Below are 13484 nucleotides of genomic sequence, written 5' to 3'. Positions count from 1 at the left end.
TTACCTGCATGTGAGCAATCTTTAGTATTTGTATTTGTTTATTTATATTGCGCACCTTGCCCTGAGGCAGCTGGGCGCATAAATTTGAAGCAAGTGGTTACAAAGGTTACATGTTTACAGATTGAATTTGAAGCAAGTGTTTACAAGAGTTAAACGTTAACACAGAATCACTTTCCACAGGAAATGGTACATCATAGGCAAACTGCCTGCATAATAGACAAGAAAGAGATGCATGAAGAGATAAACAAACAGGCTACTTCCTAATGTGGTCCCACTCAGATTAGGCGATAGCTGAGGCAGCATCGAGTTCGTGGAGCCAGAGTTTGATTTTGTTTTTGAAGGTCTGGGCGGAAGGTTCTGTTCTAAGGGAGTTGGGGAGAGTGTTCCACAGTTTAGCTGCGAGGACTGGGAAACCCGAACCCCCCGCTGTCTGTAGCTTAAAGCTAGGGATGATCAATGTGTGTACTTTGGCAGTTCTCAAGGGTCTGAATGCGGTGTCAATCATGAAGCGATTGGATAGGTAGTCAGGAGCCAGGTTATTCTGGGCCTTGTGAGTTGCGGAGAGGGTTTTCAAAGATATCTGATGTGGGACTGGGAGCCAGTGTAAATTGCATCTTGTGTCTGAGATGTGTGATCTCCTAGGGACGTTGAAGGCAGCCCTTATGACATTGTTCTGAGAGACCTGTAGCTTATCAAGATTTCTTTGGCTCGTCCCTAGGTAGAGGGCATTACAGTAGTTGATTTTGGACATTAAGAGAGTTCTTGCGAGGATGATACAGTTGTCAGATGTCAGTAAGGGTCTGCAAGCTGTAATAAGTTTGCAGGTGTAAGCCGATGCTGATACAACTGCATTGGTTTGTCTGTTAAGGGACAGTGTTGAGTCTAAGTAGATGCCAAGTGTTTTTGTGACGTTAGACACGTTAATAATGTTGCCATCAATCATAAAGGGTTTGTAATACTAGTCAAGTTTGGTCAGTTTGGAACGGGAGCCTAAGATGAGTAACTCTGTTTTCTCATCATTGAGACAGAGCCTGTGATGTGCCATCCAGGCCTGGATGACTGAGTAGACTGTATTGAGTAGTTTGGCATCAGTGCCATAGTCACCAGTGATAGGGATGAGTATCTGGGTGTCATCAGCATAGTTGGTGTAGGAGACACCCAGATAGTCAGGTATATCGAAGAGTGGTTTGGTAAACACATTAGACAGCATGGGAGAGACGCACAAGCCTTGTGGGACACCATACGGGACATGTGCAGGTTCAGCTGATGCGAAGGGGGAGAAGACCCTCATCCTTCTATTAGAAAGAAAGGATCTGATCCAGGAAGTGGCTGTTTCTGAGAAGTGGGCCGCTATTTTGTGATGGTGACAACGGATTTAATGGTCAACCAGATAAAATGCTGCTGAAAGATCAAGGAGGAGCAAAAGAGCGTGCTTGCCCTTGTCTTTCAAATCCTCAATTTGTGTTTTCAGATCAATCAGTGCTGTCTCCGTCCCGTGTCTCCGACGGAAACCTGATTGGCTAAGGCCTAGTAGATTGTTGGTTTCAAAGTAGTCCTGGATTTGTAGGTAGACCGCCCTGTCCAGGATTTTAAGTAAATAGGACACCGTAGTGATGGGCCTGTAATTCGCCGGGTTACTCGGGTCAAGTGTGGGTTTTTTAATTAAGGGTATGACCCAAGCATCCTTAAGGTTGTCTGGTGCAGTACCTGAATCAAACAAGGGATTTATGAATGTGGTAATAAAAGGTGCAAGGTCAAAGGCAGCTTCCTTAATAATAGTGGCCGGGCAAGAGTCCCCTTGGCAGTTAAATGGCTTGAGTCTCTTCATAATCTTTTCAACTTTAGCATATTATGGAAAGCAGAAGCATGAAAGCCTTCTTGACATTCATAGTTAGATGCCATATTATCAAATATTTCACCATCCAGTTTCATTGTACATGTGTGCAGTCTGTATTTTCACGAGGACACATTTACCCTACTGTAAACGTCATTGTAAAATCCCACTACCTCCTTACAAACTATGCAATACAGACTTAAGTATTTTGATCACCGAACATGGTGCCAAAGCAACACACGGCAATGTTATGTAGTTTCAACCCTATCCATTTCTCTCTGCCAAATATGCATAACTTGCATTTTGACTCCATGCAAGTGCTAAAACAGTTTGACAGGGTATGTTTGCTTCGAGCTATTTATTCCTGACTTACTGCTCCCTGGACAGATTATGACGTCTTTAACACGCTTGTTTTAGTATTGTATTTCTCTCCTGGGGCAATTTAAAACATGATTTCCCATTTACTCATGCATTTCAAGGTAGACAGAACAAAACATGGCTTTAATTTAGTTGCACTGTAAAATGTGTCTGTTTGGATGTCCCTAATCGTAGTTAGAGAAGGACTTTAATTGCTTTCATTTAATTTCTTCTATAATTTGACGAAACAAGCACACAAACCAAGACAGGTGCAGAAATAATTAGAACGTTTGAATGCCTTCATATGAAAGAAGTTTGATTGTAAACTTTGTACCCAGTGATGGCTATTTCTTCACTGATCCTTAGCATAACATTTCTAGTTAGTTCAATAAAAGGCATCAAAACGTGGATTTGATAGTTTGCTAGGAAGCATTTGCTGAGAACAGCATCTGCCACTTTTATGGTAATTTAAATGTACAGTTTTCTACATTGTGTTGCGGGTCAGAAGAAGGACGCAGAAAGTGATTCTCCATCTCACTGATGCTTGTATTAAATTAAAGAAGAAATGCCTATCTTTTCCTGTGCTGTGGGATTCCTTACCTAGCACAACTAACCAAATTGCTCGTCAGTCGTCATTGAGAGTTCCAATTAGAAACCATCCAACTTCCAAACTAACCTGTCCTAACCCTACTACTATTATAGCAACAAAAAACAGGAGCCAAATACTGCTGTTTCCAAACAGTTCACTTCAATAATTGATCCATAAATAGTTCTTGGTAACTGTTTTCATCAGTTTATATAGTTCTCTTACAGTTCTGTTCAACTTCTGAATTTTCTTTCTCATGTAGTTATTCTCCATTTATTTCTTCATCTTTCCTTGGCTTCTCTCACTTGCATTTATCCTTCTCTTTCTCCATGGTAACTTCATCTGCTGTGCAGGGCTCTCCCATCTGGATATGTGACCTTTAACATACAGTTCACAGTTTCTTGTTCCCTTTTGGGTTTGACTCTTTTTCTCTCTTTCCAATGTCTCTCTCAAGTTTTCCTCTCTTGAGATATGTCTCTTCTTTGGTTAGACCTTCTTGGTCTGATTGTATCTTATGGTGAACATTCTGTGTTTGGGATTTGTCCCCTCTTTTATTATGACTAGGACAAGTAGGAGTACCCCAATAATGATTCTAAATCACTTCATTCAGGATTAATTCTTCATCTCGATAATGGTGAGTATGATAGTTCCAATAATTATTTTCTTTCACTTGATTCAATATCAATGTTTTCTCTTGGTTCTGACTAGTATGGATGTTTGAATAATGATTCTCTTTCACTTCATTCCATATCAATACTTTATATTGACTGTGACAAGTATGAATGTTACAATAATGATTCATGACCCGCCTCCTTGGTCTCCCGTTTGCCCCATTACCTTCCGTATTCAGGGATTACGTCACCAGGTTTGTTGTTTGGCTGGCACCTTCTCTCTGGTTCATCACAATGCCTTCCTGTGACTTCTCAGTTGTTTTCCTTTCTCTTCACCGTCCACACACATTTTCTGGTGCCTCGCTCATTGGCAGCTTGAGCTACAAGTTAGGCAAATTGGTATCAGTGTTATTCTCTGGATCCCTGGTTCAACACAGTTCGTTTGTGGTTATGCCACCACTCGTTTCCTTTTTGGAGGATAAGAATGCCATGTGTAGGCATTCGTTGCTCTCACGTCTCGGTCTCCTACACGTTGGGCATTCAATTCAGTAGTGTCCTCTTTCTCGACCATGGGATGCTGCGCATCCTTTATCGTTTGTATACAAGCCACCAAGAAACTTTGTATCTCACAGGCTTCCTCTCGGTCTGTCCAGCCTCCTCCCCATCTCTTTATGAATTAGTTGTGGAACTGCCCAGGCAGAATCTCATATTCCTTCTTCTTTGTTTGTTTTGCAAGCTCTATTCCTACATCGATTCTCTTTGTCTTAGTAAAGAAGGGTTTTTCTTTTAAAGGATTGGTCAAAGCCCCTGGACAACAATAACACAAGTTTGTGGTTTCTTCACACCTTCCTTTCCGGGAAGTGCTTGAAGATGTATTATTGGAAGGTTTCTTAGGGAGTCCTTGCCCCACAAGGAGGAGTATTTTTTTTCCTCGTTTACTTATTTTTGCTGCCAAGTTAAATGTCCTGAAGTTCAGTGGCAAATAAGCATTTTAAATCCAGAAAATCACATGTCAGTTTTTTTTCTCTTCCCAAGTGGGAGCAAGTGGCCAGTCCTTTGAGGTTCAATGAGAAGACTCTCCCAGCATCCTGCCCCTCCCCTGGAAGGATGAGTGTTCAAGACTTCTATTGTCTTTGCCTGGGGCCCAGCCGCATGCCTAATGAAGTGCATTGTCATGAGAATGTGAGGCCTCCCAGCAGCAATTAGTGCTTTCCTGCCAACAGTGAAGTGTCAACCTATCCCAGGCTGAGGATTGTCAAGGCAGAATTGTTTTTTTTTTTTAAATAGTTAATTAACTCAAGACTGGGTTACTTTAAGTTTCACCTAAATCTTTCATTTAAACATATAAAATGGACACAGGTTATAGGTGGGATTTTTACATTAGCAATCCTTTGACATTTGTTAAAGAATTAAACCTTTAGACAAAAACATGCTTTCACAACATGCGATTTTGCACTTTCTTCATGGAAAAGCACATTAAACTGAGTTCTTTTAAATCTGATTTTCCTATGCAGCACATACACAAATCGTTCAGCATTCTTTCTTCGCATGAGTGCTGGGATTTGTTTGCAGTCTGGATACATGTATCCTGCCTTTGTTTAGAGTTTCTGTCTGCACAGCTGATTCTGTTATTTGTTGCAATTTTAGCCACGTTTTTCCCTTGGAAATGAATAACAAATGTTCCTGGGTTGCTTTTTCCTTAGATACATTTTATAGAGCTGCCATTCAATGATTCCTGGTTCCGCTGAGCCACACTAGAAGAACCTGGGCATTGCAGTACCCTTTTAATCTAAATGATTCAATAGAAATGAATGGATCTAGAGCCAAAAACAGCACTTTTTCAGGTTGCAAAGCCAACATTTTAAAAGGCATTTTCGGTTTTCAGAACCATTCTTCTGCTTTGCTCCATGTTGAATGTGGCAGAGCTCACTGGCATGCTCCTGCAGTGAAAACTCTGTTTTTTACCCCCTTACCCCCTGGACTGTGTGTGGCAGGGTGTGCAGCTTTTTCTGGCTGTGACCCAAACACAGTTTCAAGAGTCAGCGCATCCATTTTGAGCTGTTTCTTTCACCATTTGTGAAGTGATGCAGTGGGGCACATTGGAATGGGTCAAAATATTCCACATCTTGATAATGTATTTTGCTCAGTAAGACAAGTGTTTCATTCTTATCATGACTACATCACCAAAAGTGATCATTACAAATGAGAATTATAAAGCATTTTTAAAAAATGACCATTGACCATTTTGAACATCTTCTTTGACTACTAATAAACAATATTCTGCCTCTAAAAACGTCATTCCTTCTTGGAATGGGTCACACTGAAATCAAAACCACTGATCTGTTTCTCCTGGGAGCAACAAGCAGTAGTACATTTTGTGTGCTGGCCACTGATTGGTTGGTAGTGCTGCTGAACTTGAGAATGTGTTACTTCATGCACAAACACCAATAACTGACAAAACTGAGAAAATAACACACTGTTGTAGACCCTGCAGCGTGGTTGTCTGGTCCCTTACAAAGGTTCTTAGAACTACAGTAATCCCAACATGCACCTTCAGTATGTTGGCAACATTCCTGCAAGAAGCATGCAATGACATTGTATTTCTCAAACAATCAAGCCATCCCCCACACCTGTTGATGCCTTTGACAATGCAACTCTCCTTCTTTTAGCCATAAATAATCACAGCACCACCCTCTGCTTCAAGAGATCCGTATTTTTTTAATCTGGTTTAACTGCTGTCAGCCACAGCTCAGGGGGCTCTAGCAAACATGTACCTGACAAAGTAAAGCTATTTTGACAATTGTGTGAGTCCTGAGCAGTTGAATAAAGAGGCAATCTGCCTCAGGCTGCCTCAGGCATTTGCTTGGAACTGGCTGGTTTCCTGCAAACTGTGCATATAGAAACCTGTTGTGGGAGAAGGAAGGGCTGGTACTTCCCAAACTGGGCTAGGTCAGAAAAAATATGGAGAGGCAGTTGGTGGGGGCATGTCAGAGCAGGATTGGCTGCATCTGCCAGGTGCAGCCCCGCAAGGTGAAGGGCAGTCCCTGGAGCAGTGTTCACCTGAGTCATGGAGCAATCAGGAGCGACCCAGGTTTGTAGGTATGGAGTTGGGTGTGGAGTGTGGGTTGGAGAATTCAGACTGCCTGGACCACATTGTCAAGTAAGGCCTGGGCAAGGAGGCGAGTGGTGGGATTTCCAGCGCAGCACACCTGTAATGCACGGGAGTGCCATGCACGTGGCACACACAGATGGAGCATGGGGCGCCCCCTCATTGGCCAATTTACAGGCCCATTATGAGATTTGCACGTGGTTTAATTGTCATAAAACGTTTGCAAATGTAATGTGCAGTTGAGTAAATGATAAGTAAACATTATCTTTGCAAAGGATTTGCAGGAGCATTGTAAACAGTTGTAACTGTGAGGTTCCAAAATGTTCTGTTCATGTTTTTACATTTATAATCTATTGTTTTGGTACTGTGACAAATCCCGGTATGTCGACACTTCTCCCCTAGGGGGATCCCCTTCCGATGAGTCCAGGGAGGTTAGGCCACTACCTAATAGTCCCCGTGGGGGTGGGACTGCGTGGGTGGATCTAATGGGGTGGAAAGCCCCTTATGGGATTAGTGATGACCTGGGAAGAGCATGGTATCCCTATATCCCACCTAACTATAACACACCTTCCTACCTCCCTCCCACCAACACTTTCCCTAGTTTTCCTATATGTGTTTGCCATACCAGCAATATAGGAATTACTGGGACGAGAAAGAGTGTAGACTCCTCAAGGGACATGTACCCCTTAAGTACTGAGATGAGGGAGAGACCAGTTGACTCCCTGGAAGACCTCAAGATCAGTACTGGGATGAAGATGAAGTGTGGAAGCATAAAGGGCATTTACGAGAACATGAATGTACAGTCCAGATTCTCTCAAAGTCCATTTTCTCTCAAAACCTGATTGAGCAGAGCCCATTCAAAACTGAAGTGGGAAACCAGGAAGAGAAGAGAAGCCTTCCCTGGAGGAACCGCAAGACAGACCAGAGGAAGTAGTTGCTGGGGATGCTGCCCTGCAGGCGGAACTGTCCCCATCCAGTCTACCTTGGAGAGACCGACCAGAGCGGTGCAGATACAGGCGTCCAGCCACAAGCAGCAGCTGGAATGTGCAGTTGACAAGAGGTGCACATCCTGTGAAGAACCAAATTCTGCAGAGCTGCCGCTGCACACCAGAAAACAGCAGGGTCCGTGAGAGGCTCGAAAGGACACAGAGGAGATCATGTGACCAACCAAAGAACACCGGCAAGCCCCGTTAAGGTAGTTGAGTTGCCAGGACAGTTGGTGGGTCTCCAGACGGACTGACTAGTGTCGGAACACAGTCTGGTACCCGCACCCATTTATGAAGTATAAGCTAAGTCATCTTCATAATCACAGAGCCTGGCAGGATAGTGAACCAGGATAGTGAACCAGGTCTGCAATACCAAAAGGGGAGAATCCCACGGGTCTGGAACCTGCACCCCTTTATGAAAATCAATGCAAGTCATCTTCCTGGCAGGATAGTGAACCAGGACTATTGCACAAAGGCAAGAGGAATACATGGGTCTGGGACCCACACCCATAACATTGTTAACTTGTGAAGTGCAAAGCAGGATATCAGGAGGCATCCCCCCTAAAAAGATTGAACGGTGGATTTTGAAGCCAAAAAGGTCAAAGCAAGCCAGGGGAAGATAGGTATTCCCGCTGGTTGTGTATTGCATATTAATGTCTGAGAAGGGCCTGGTGGAAGGGAGTCATTCCGCGTAGCCCTTGTGAACTGTGAAACCAAGAGACCTGAGGAGAAGGAATCAATACCTCCTGGTGTTATTCAGAGGATTGTGTATCGTGAAGCCAATTATGAAGAAAGTTTGGGGACAGAGTCATTCCACTTGCATTATGATAACATTGAGAATCAAAAACATGGAAAAGGGAGTCATTCTCAAGGAACCTAATAGTGAACCAAAACTATGGTCAATAAGGAATGATTTTTGAGTTGGAACGTGGTCTTTTGAATTGGATCTGAAATCTTATAGCATCACAAGCTGGAACTGTGTTGGTTTTCCTCAAAAAGGAACTGAGACCTGGAGATGGGAGTCTTTCTTCTGGACCAAGAAGATCCACTACCTTTTCTTATTAGTTTGAAGTGTGAGTGATAGAAGTGGGCATTTTGAAACATTAGTGAAATTTTGACATTCTGACTGGTTCCTTAGTTCTTTAGTAGGGGAAGGGAAACCCCTTAGGGTTAGGGAGAGATATGTTTCCCCTTTATTTTTGCCAGAATAAATGTCAATGCCAATAACCATGCCACCATTGTGTCAGACCCGTACTTCTGCACGCATTGTTATTCATCCGGCTCTTAGTGGGTTCTGGATATCCAGGATCATTCTTTTCAATGTCATTTTGCTGTGATTAGTATCACAGGCAGCCTCAAGAACACACCAACTTGTCAAGTTGATTACAATGTTTGAATAGGGCCTCATTAAGGGCCATCCCTCTCTTTCTCATCTGCCGTGGGCTTCAACCTCCCTAGTTCAGGTGTCCCAAAATCCCCAAGGTTTTCACTAGTGATTGGCAACCCCTGCTATCAAAAAGTCTGAATGGCTAACAGTGAGGGCCTTTTGGGCAACTACCTTAATGCTTACTCCCTCCAGGGTCAATCAAGGTGTACTCTAAGCTGAGTCCCACAAGAAGAACATTATCAAGAATTGGTGTTGTTCAATCGCCCAGGTCTCACCCAGTCTCTACCAATCAATCTCTTGTTTTCCTTGCCCTGATGTTCTTTCTTTGCTTTTCTGTCCTACTACTCTTCCCCACTCTCATCCTGTCTTCCCTCTCTCTTCCTCACTTTGACGTTCTCTCATCTCATGTCTAAACCTTCACATTCTCTCCTATCCACTACTCTCCACTCCTCTTTCGGCTTCACTCCTCTCTCCACTTCTACTCCACTACACTTCACTCCTCCTCCTCCTCTCACAGCCACCCTCCTTTCACTGTCTGTCACCTGGTTCAGCCACTCTCACCTGCACCTCCTACTCTTGCACTGAAACTCAGTTACTCTCTTCACTCCTCATGCACACACTCACATCCAAGTACCACTTTCTCTCACCAAACAATACCTCACCTTTCACATGCCATCTTTAATCTTCTTTCATGCTTTGTTTCACTGTCCTTCCTCCACCTGGTCTCTCAGTCCACCTTTTCCTCCTTTGACCTCACCCAAACAACACACACTCTTTGGCTTTGTGTGTCCGCTTTTATTCTTCTCCTCCCCCTCCCATCGGTTCTAGTGCCCAACTTGTTTCCTGGGCCAACCTCTGTATTTCTCTCTCCAGGATCTGGGTTACATACATCAGATACCATAAGTGCCTTTTTAAAGCACTTTTCACAAGTGTCTCACATTTCGGTTACAAACAGTTGCCGTTGTACAATGTCATGGATGCTTCAAAATAGGTGGGCACCCTGGAGGGCAGTAACTTTCCCCTGGACTACACCTCTATAAACAGAGGTTAATCCCTCTGTTGAGTGGAGGCATCAGTCTGAAACAGTGGGTGGTGTATGGCACGACTTTCATAGGCTGTAAGGAAATAATAGAAAGGTTTAATTGCGGGATGACCTCCCTCACTTCTCTTCCCCTTGATCCTTTGTCCTACCTTAGAGTGATCACGGGAAAACTGTAATCCTACTTGGGCACACCTTCCACCAGGTTAGTCCATAGGCCGAAACGACCCACTTGATGTAAAGTCCATTCATCAGGTTTTACTGATGGGCCACCATGGACCCAAAAGAAAATGTTTGCTAGGACCTGACCCAGACGGAACGAGAGCTAAGGGATGAAGCTTGGGAACAGGGGAAAAATTGAAAAACAGGAGTCCAAAGCACAGATTCAATAAGATACTCCAAGACACATAAGCTAGATCAAAACCAGTTAATGCAATCCATAGAGTCCAGATGCAGTTCAGGCCACAATGTCATACTTTTCCAGATGAGAGGCGTAAAGCCAATCCCAGGTAGTGACCCAGAACTGTCACCAGGGAAATCCCAGAAGTGTCTGAACATGATCCGAAAGCAGTCCAAGAAGCCTGAGCTGGGTTGTAGAAGAAGACAGCTAAATGAGGCAGGAGAAGAAATCATACTCACTGGGTTGAAGAACCATTGAGGAGTGCAAGGTTGCTGGAGTGCAGTTATTTTAATTCAGTGTAAAAGGAGCTAAACATTTCCCTTGCACTGAATTGAATGAGCCTTGGGGAACGGGATGACGTTACTGCCTCTCAGGATGCCAGTAGTTGCTGGTTTTTCCTCATGCCTGTTCTCTGTTACCATGGCAACTTCCAGCTCCACCACACCACCAGTGCCTGATGAATGACCATATCTGGCAACCATGACTCATGTCCTGATTGGCATACTGTAGCTGGAAAAGCTCCACCAGCTCTCTGTGTGCAGTGTCTCGCTCACTTGTGAGTATTGTGTTTATTGCTTGATTGTATGGATCTCTGGTTGTTGGGGGTTTTAGGATGGAAGAGAGAAAACACTTACCGGTATTTAGTGTGATAAGAATGACAAGATCAACTTGTATCCGGCCACATGGGGAGGGGAAAGAGACTGGGGCCCTCCCAACTCGGTCAACCAACCTCTGGGGCAGGACTGACTGCCACAGTCCTTAAGATATCCCCATCCCCTCTTCACAGGGTCATGTTACTGACTCTGGCACATTAGGCCTAGTGGAAACACTCCAGATGTGCCCCAAGGACCAAATGTTGCAGTACCTTTGGAGGTCTAATGTATCCATTACCCCCAAGACAGCATGATTATTAAACAATCCATATATTGTCTGAATCGCAGAGTAAACCAATAGCAGATAATGGAAGGCATGGGTTACTTGGAAATAGATATTTAAATGCCTCACACTGATTGTTACATGACCAGCAATAACAGTCGCAGCCTCCATAGTTTTTGAAAATGCAGGACTCATAAACAATACATCCCATAAGTACATGCAGATATCAATACCAACCAGCTAATCATCCTCTTTGCCATCTTTCTTGTTTTCCATTTATCCAAAAGAGAAGAATGCATAATAGCATGAACTATGAATTGTATTTGGATGAAGCAAAAGGACATCAAGAATGAATCACAGGTTATTATATCTTATTGACGAGAAACCACTGCCTGGCAGGGTTCTCGTACCTTCATTGCCATTGGTTAGTTCCCTCTAGCATCCTTTGGGGGCATCTCTTGATAAAGGTATAGACGCAATCTAATTTCAGATACATTGTAGTTTCTTACCATTAGCAGGGGCATTTGGTTATCACTGTCCTCTTCAGGACAGAAGTACTATTTCATCTGTAATCACATCTCCCTGGACATCATGAGCAAACATTTCCCATCAATGTAATACAAAACATGTCTGTTGTTGTTAGCTGTTAATGTAAAATGTTTCCTTGCTTTACAGAATGTGCATATACACAAGCCTCTCTTCCTAGCGTTGCATTGTCAAGAGGTTGGAGGGAAAAACTATGAAGCGTCTATGTCTTATGTGGACAAGCTTGTCAAGTAAGTACTTGTTGATTTAAAAACCAAAATTGATGTGATGTGGTGGTGTTATATGTGTGCTAATGATGATCATGGCAAGGCAAAACACATTGGCAAAGTCAGTAGGTTTTGCCTTACACCTATCAAAGGCAGCATCAAATGCAGCGATATTGGCATCATATGCCTGATTTATTCATCATCTGCTAATAAATGCGTACTCAGTATGTGGACTGCCAGATATTGTTGAATACAACTCCCATGATCTATTACCATTTTACTGAACAGTCTAGGACCATTGAGAATTGAAGTGCAAAGCATATGGAGGGCAACATAATGAGTAACCATGTGCTAAGGTGTAATTCTATATTTGCAGATGCTGCCATCATATGCTAGCTGCATTCTTGAATGTTATGTTATTAGCTTTTATAAAGTGCACGTTAGCCTTGGGCATCTTGGCGCTAAGGGATACATTGGATTGGGGCTGCCTAAAAAGATGGGTTTTCAAGAGATGCCAGAAACTGAAATGGTCTTCCGCGGCTCAAAGAGAGAGGGGGAGAGCATTCCATAACTTGGCCACTGTAATGGAAAATGAGCGGCCACCAATCCGGGTTAGTCTGCATCAGGGGACAACAAGAAGACGAGCATCCGACGAGTGGAGGGGGCGACTAGACACATAGGGTGCAAACTTGTCCTGCAAGTACTCTAGCCCCGCCCATAGTACGCCTGGTGAACTATGCAAAGGGATTTACAAGTGATCCATTTTTGAGCTGGCAACCAATAAAGTGCCCAAAGTACCAAAGAAATATGTGAATCATAGGGGGTCGATGTGCCAATGTGGGCTGCAAGGTTTTGCAATAACTGCAGTCGAAGCAAAATGCAGCTGTAGAAAAAAAACGTTATTTTGTGAAATGCCTATTTGCAAGACACATGCTAGAAATCTAAACAAACCATGGTGTTTAGTGGCATTTGACAAGGTATATGGCACATATCACAAAATAAAGATAGCTGGAGAAATAGTAAGTATTTCATTTTCCAGAAATACATTGTTTTTCTTTTTCAACTTCCTCTTCGATAGAGACTTCAATAAGCAAACTGCTATTTGGACCTTAATATACACAACCCTGATTAGCATTCTTTCTTCAGAAGAAGACAGGAAACAACAACAATGTAATTCAAGAGCAACATTTCTTTCAACAAGAAACTTCCTCTCTGAGAGGACCTTTTTTTGCTGCAACATCCTATTTAACACACGAAAGAGAAAGCTAAAGCATGGGAAAATGCTTTCAATTTTTTATAGTAAAACACATACTTTTACATGAAACCAAATGCATGCTCATGTGAAAACTGTTGCAGATTACCACAATTTGCAGTTAAAATGCTTAATGTATGAGGAAAACCATGATGTTTCAGTACTAGAAAATAAACCCACATTTGATTTAGAAACTCAGTTGCCTATTTACTTTCACCAGTATTAAAGTAAAAATAAATGTCTCCTCCAAAATGTGTATTGCTACGACCACTTTGTGTGAATAGCCTTATATACC

General features: G+C 42.9%; 1 protein-coding gene across 2 annotated transcripts in view; it reads left to right on the top strand.

The window, feature by feature from the left end:
* Positions 1-13484, top strand: part of INPP5A (inositol polyphosphate-5-phosphatase A) — a 3154590-nt gene that overhangs the window by 1020932 nt on the left and 2120174 nt on the right. For both annotated transcript variants that reach the window (XM_069611412.1, XM_069611413.1), the window contains exon 3: positions 11861-11961. In XM_069611412.1, coding sequence (XP_069467513.1) covers positions 11861-11961 — 101 coding nt within the window. The remainder of the gene's footprint in view (positions 1-11860; positions 11962-13484) is intronic.

Source organism: Ambystoma mexicanum, chromosome 8 (assembly GCF_040938575.1).
Source record: "Ambystoma mexicanum isolate Mex_15411 chromosome 8, UKY_AmexF1_1, whole genome shotgun sequence".
Classification (NCBI taxonomy): Eukaryota; Metazoa; Chordata; class Amphibia; order Caudata; family Ambystomatidae; genus Ambystoma; species Ambystoma mexicanum.
The sequence above is the reverse complement of the archived record's forward strand: the minus strand, read 5'-3'. Positions and strand labels throughout refer to the sequence as shown.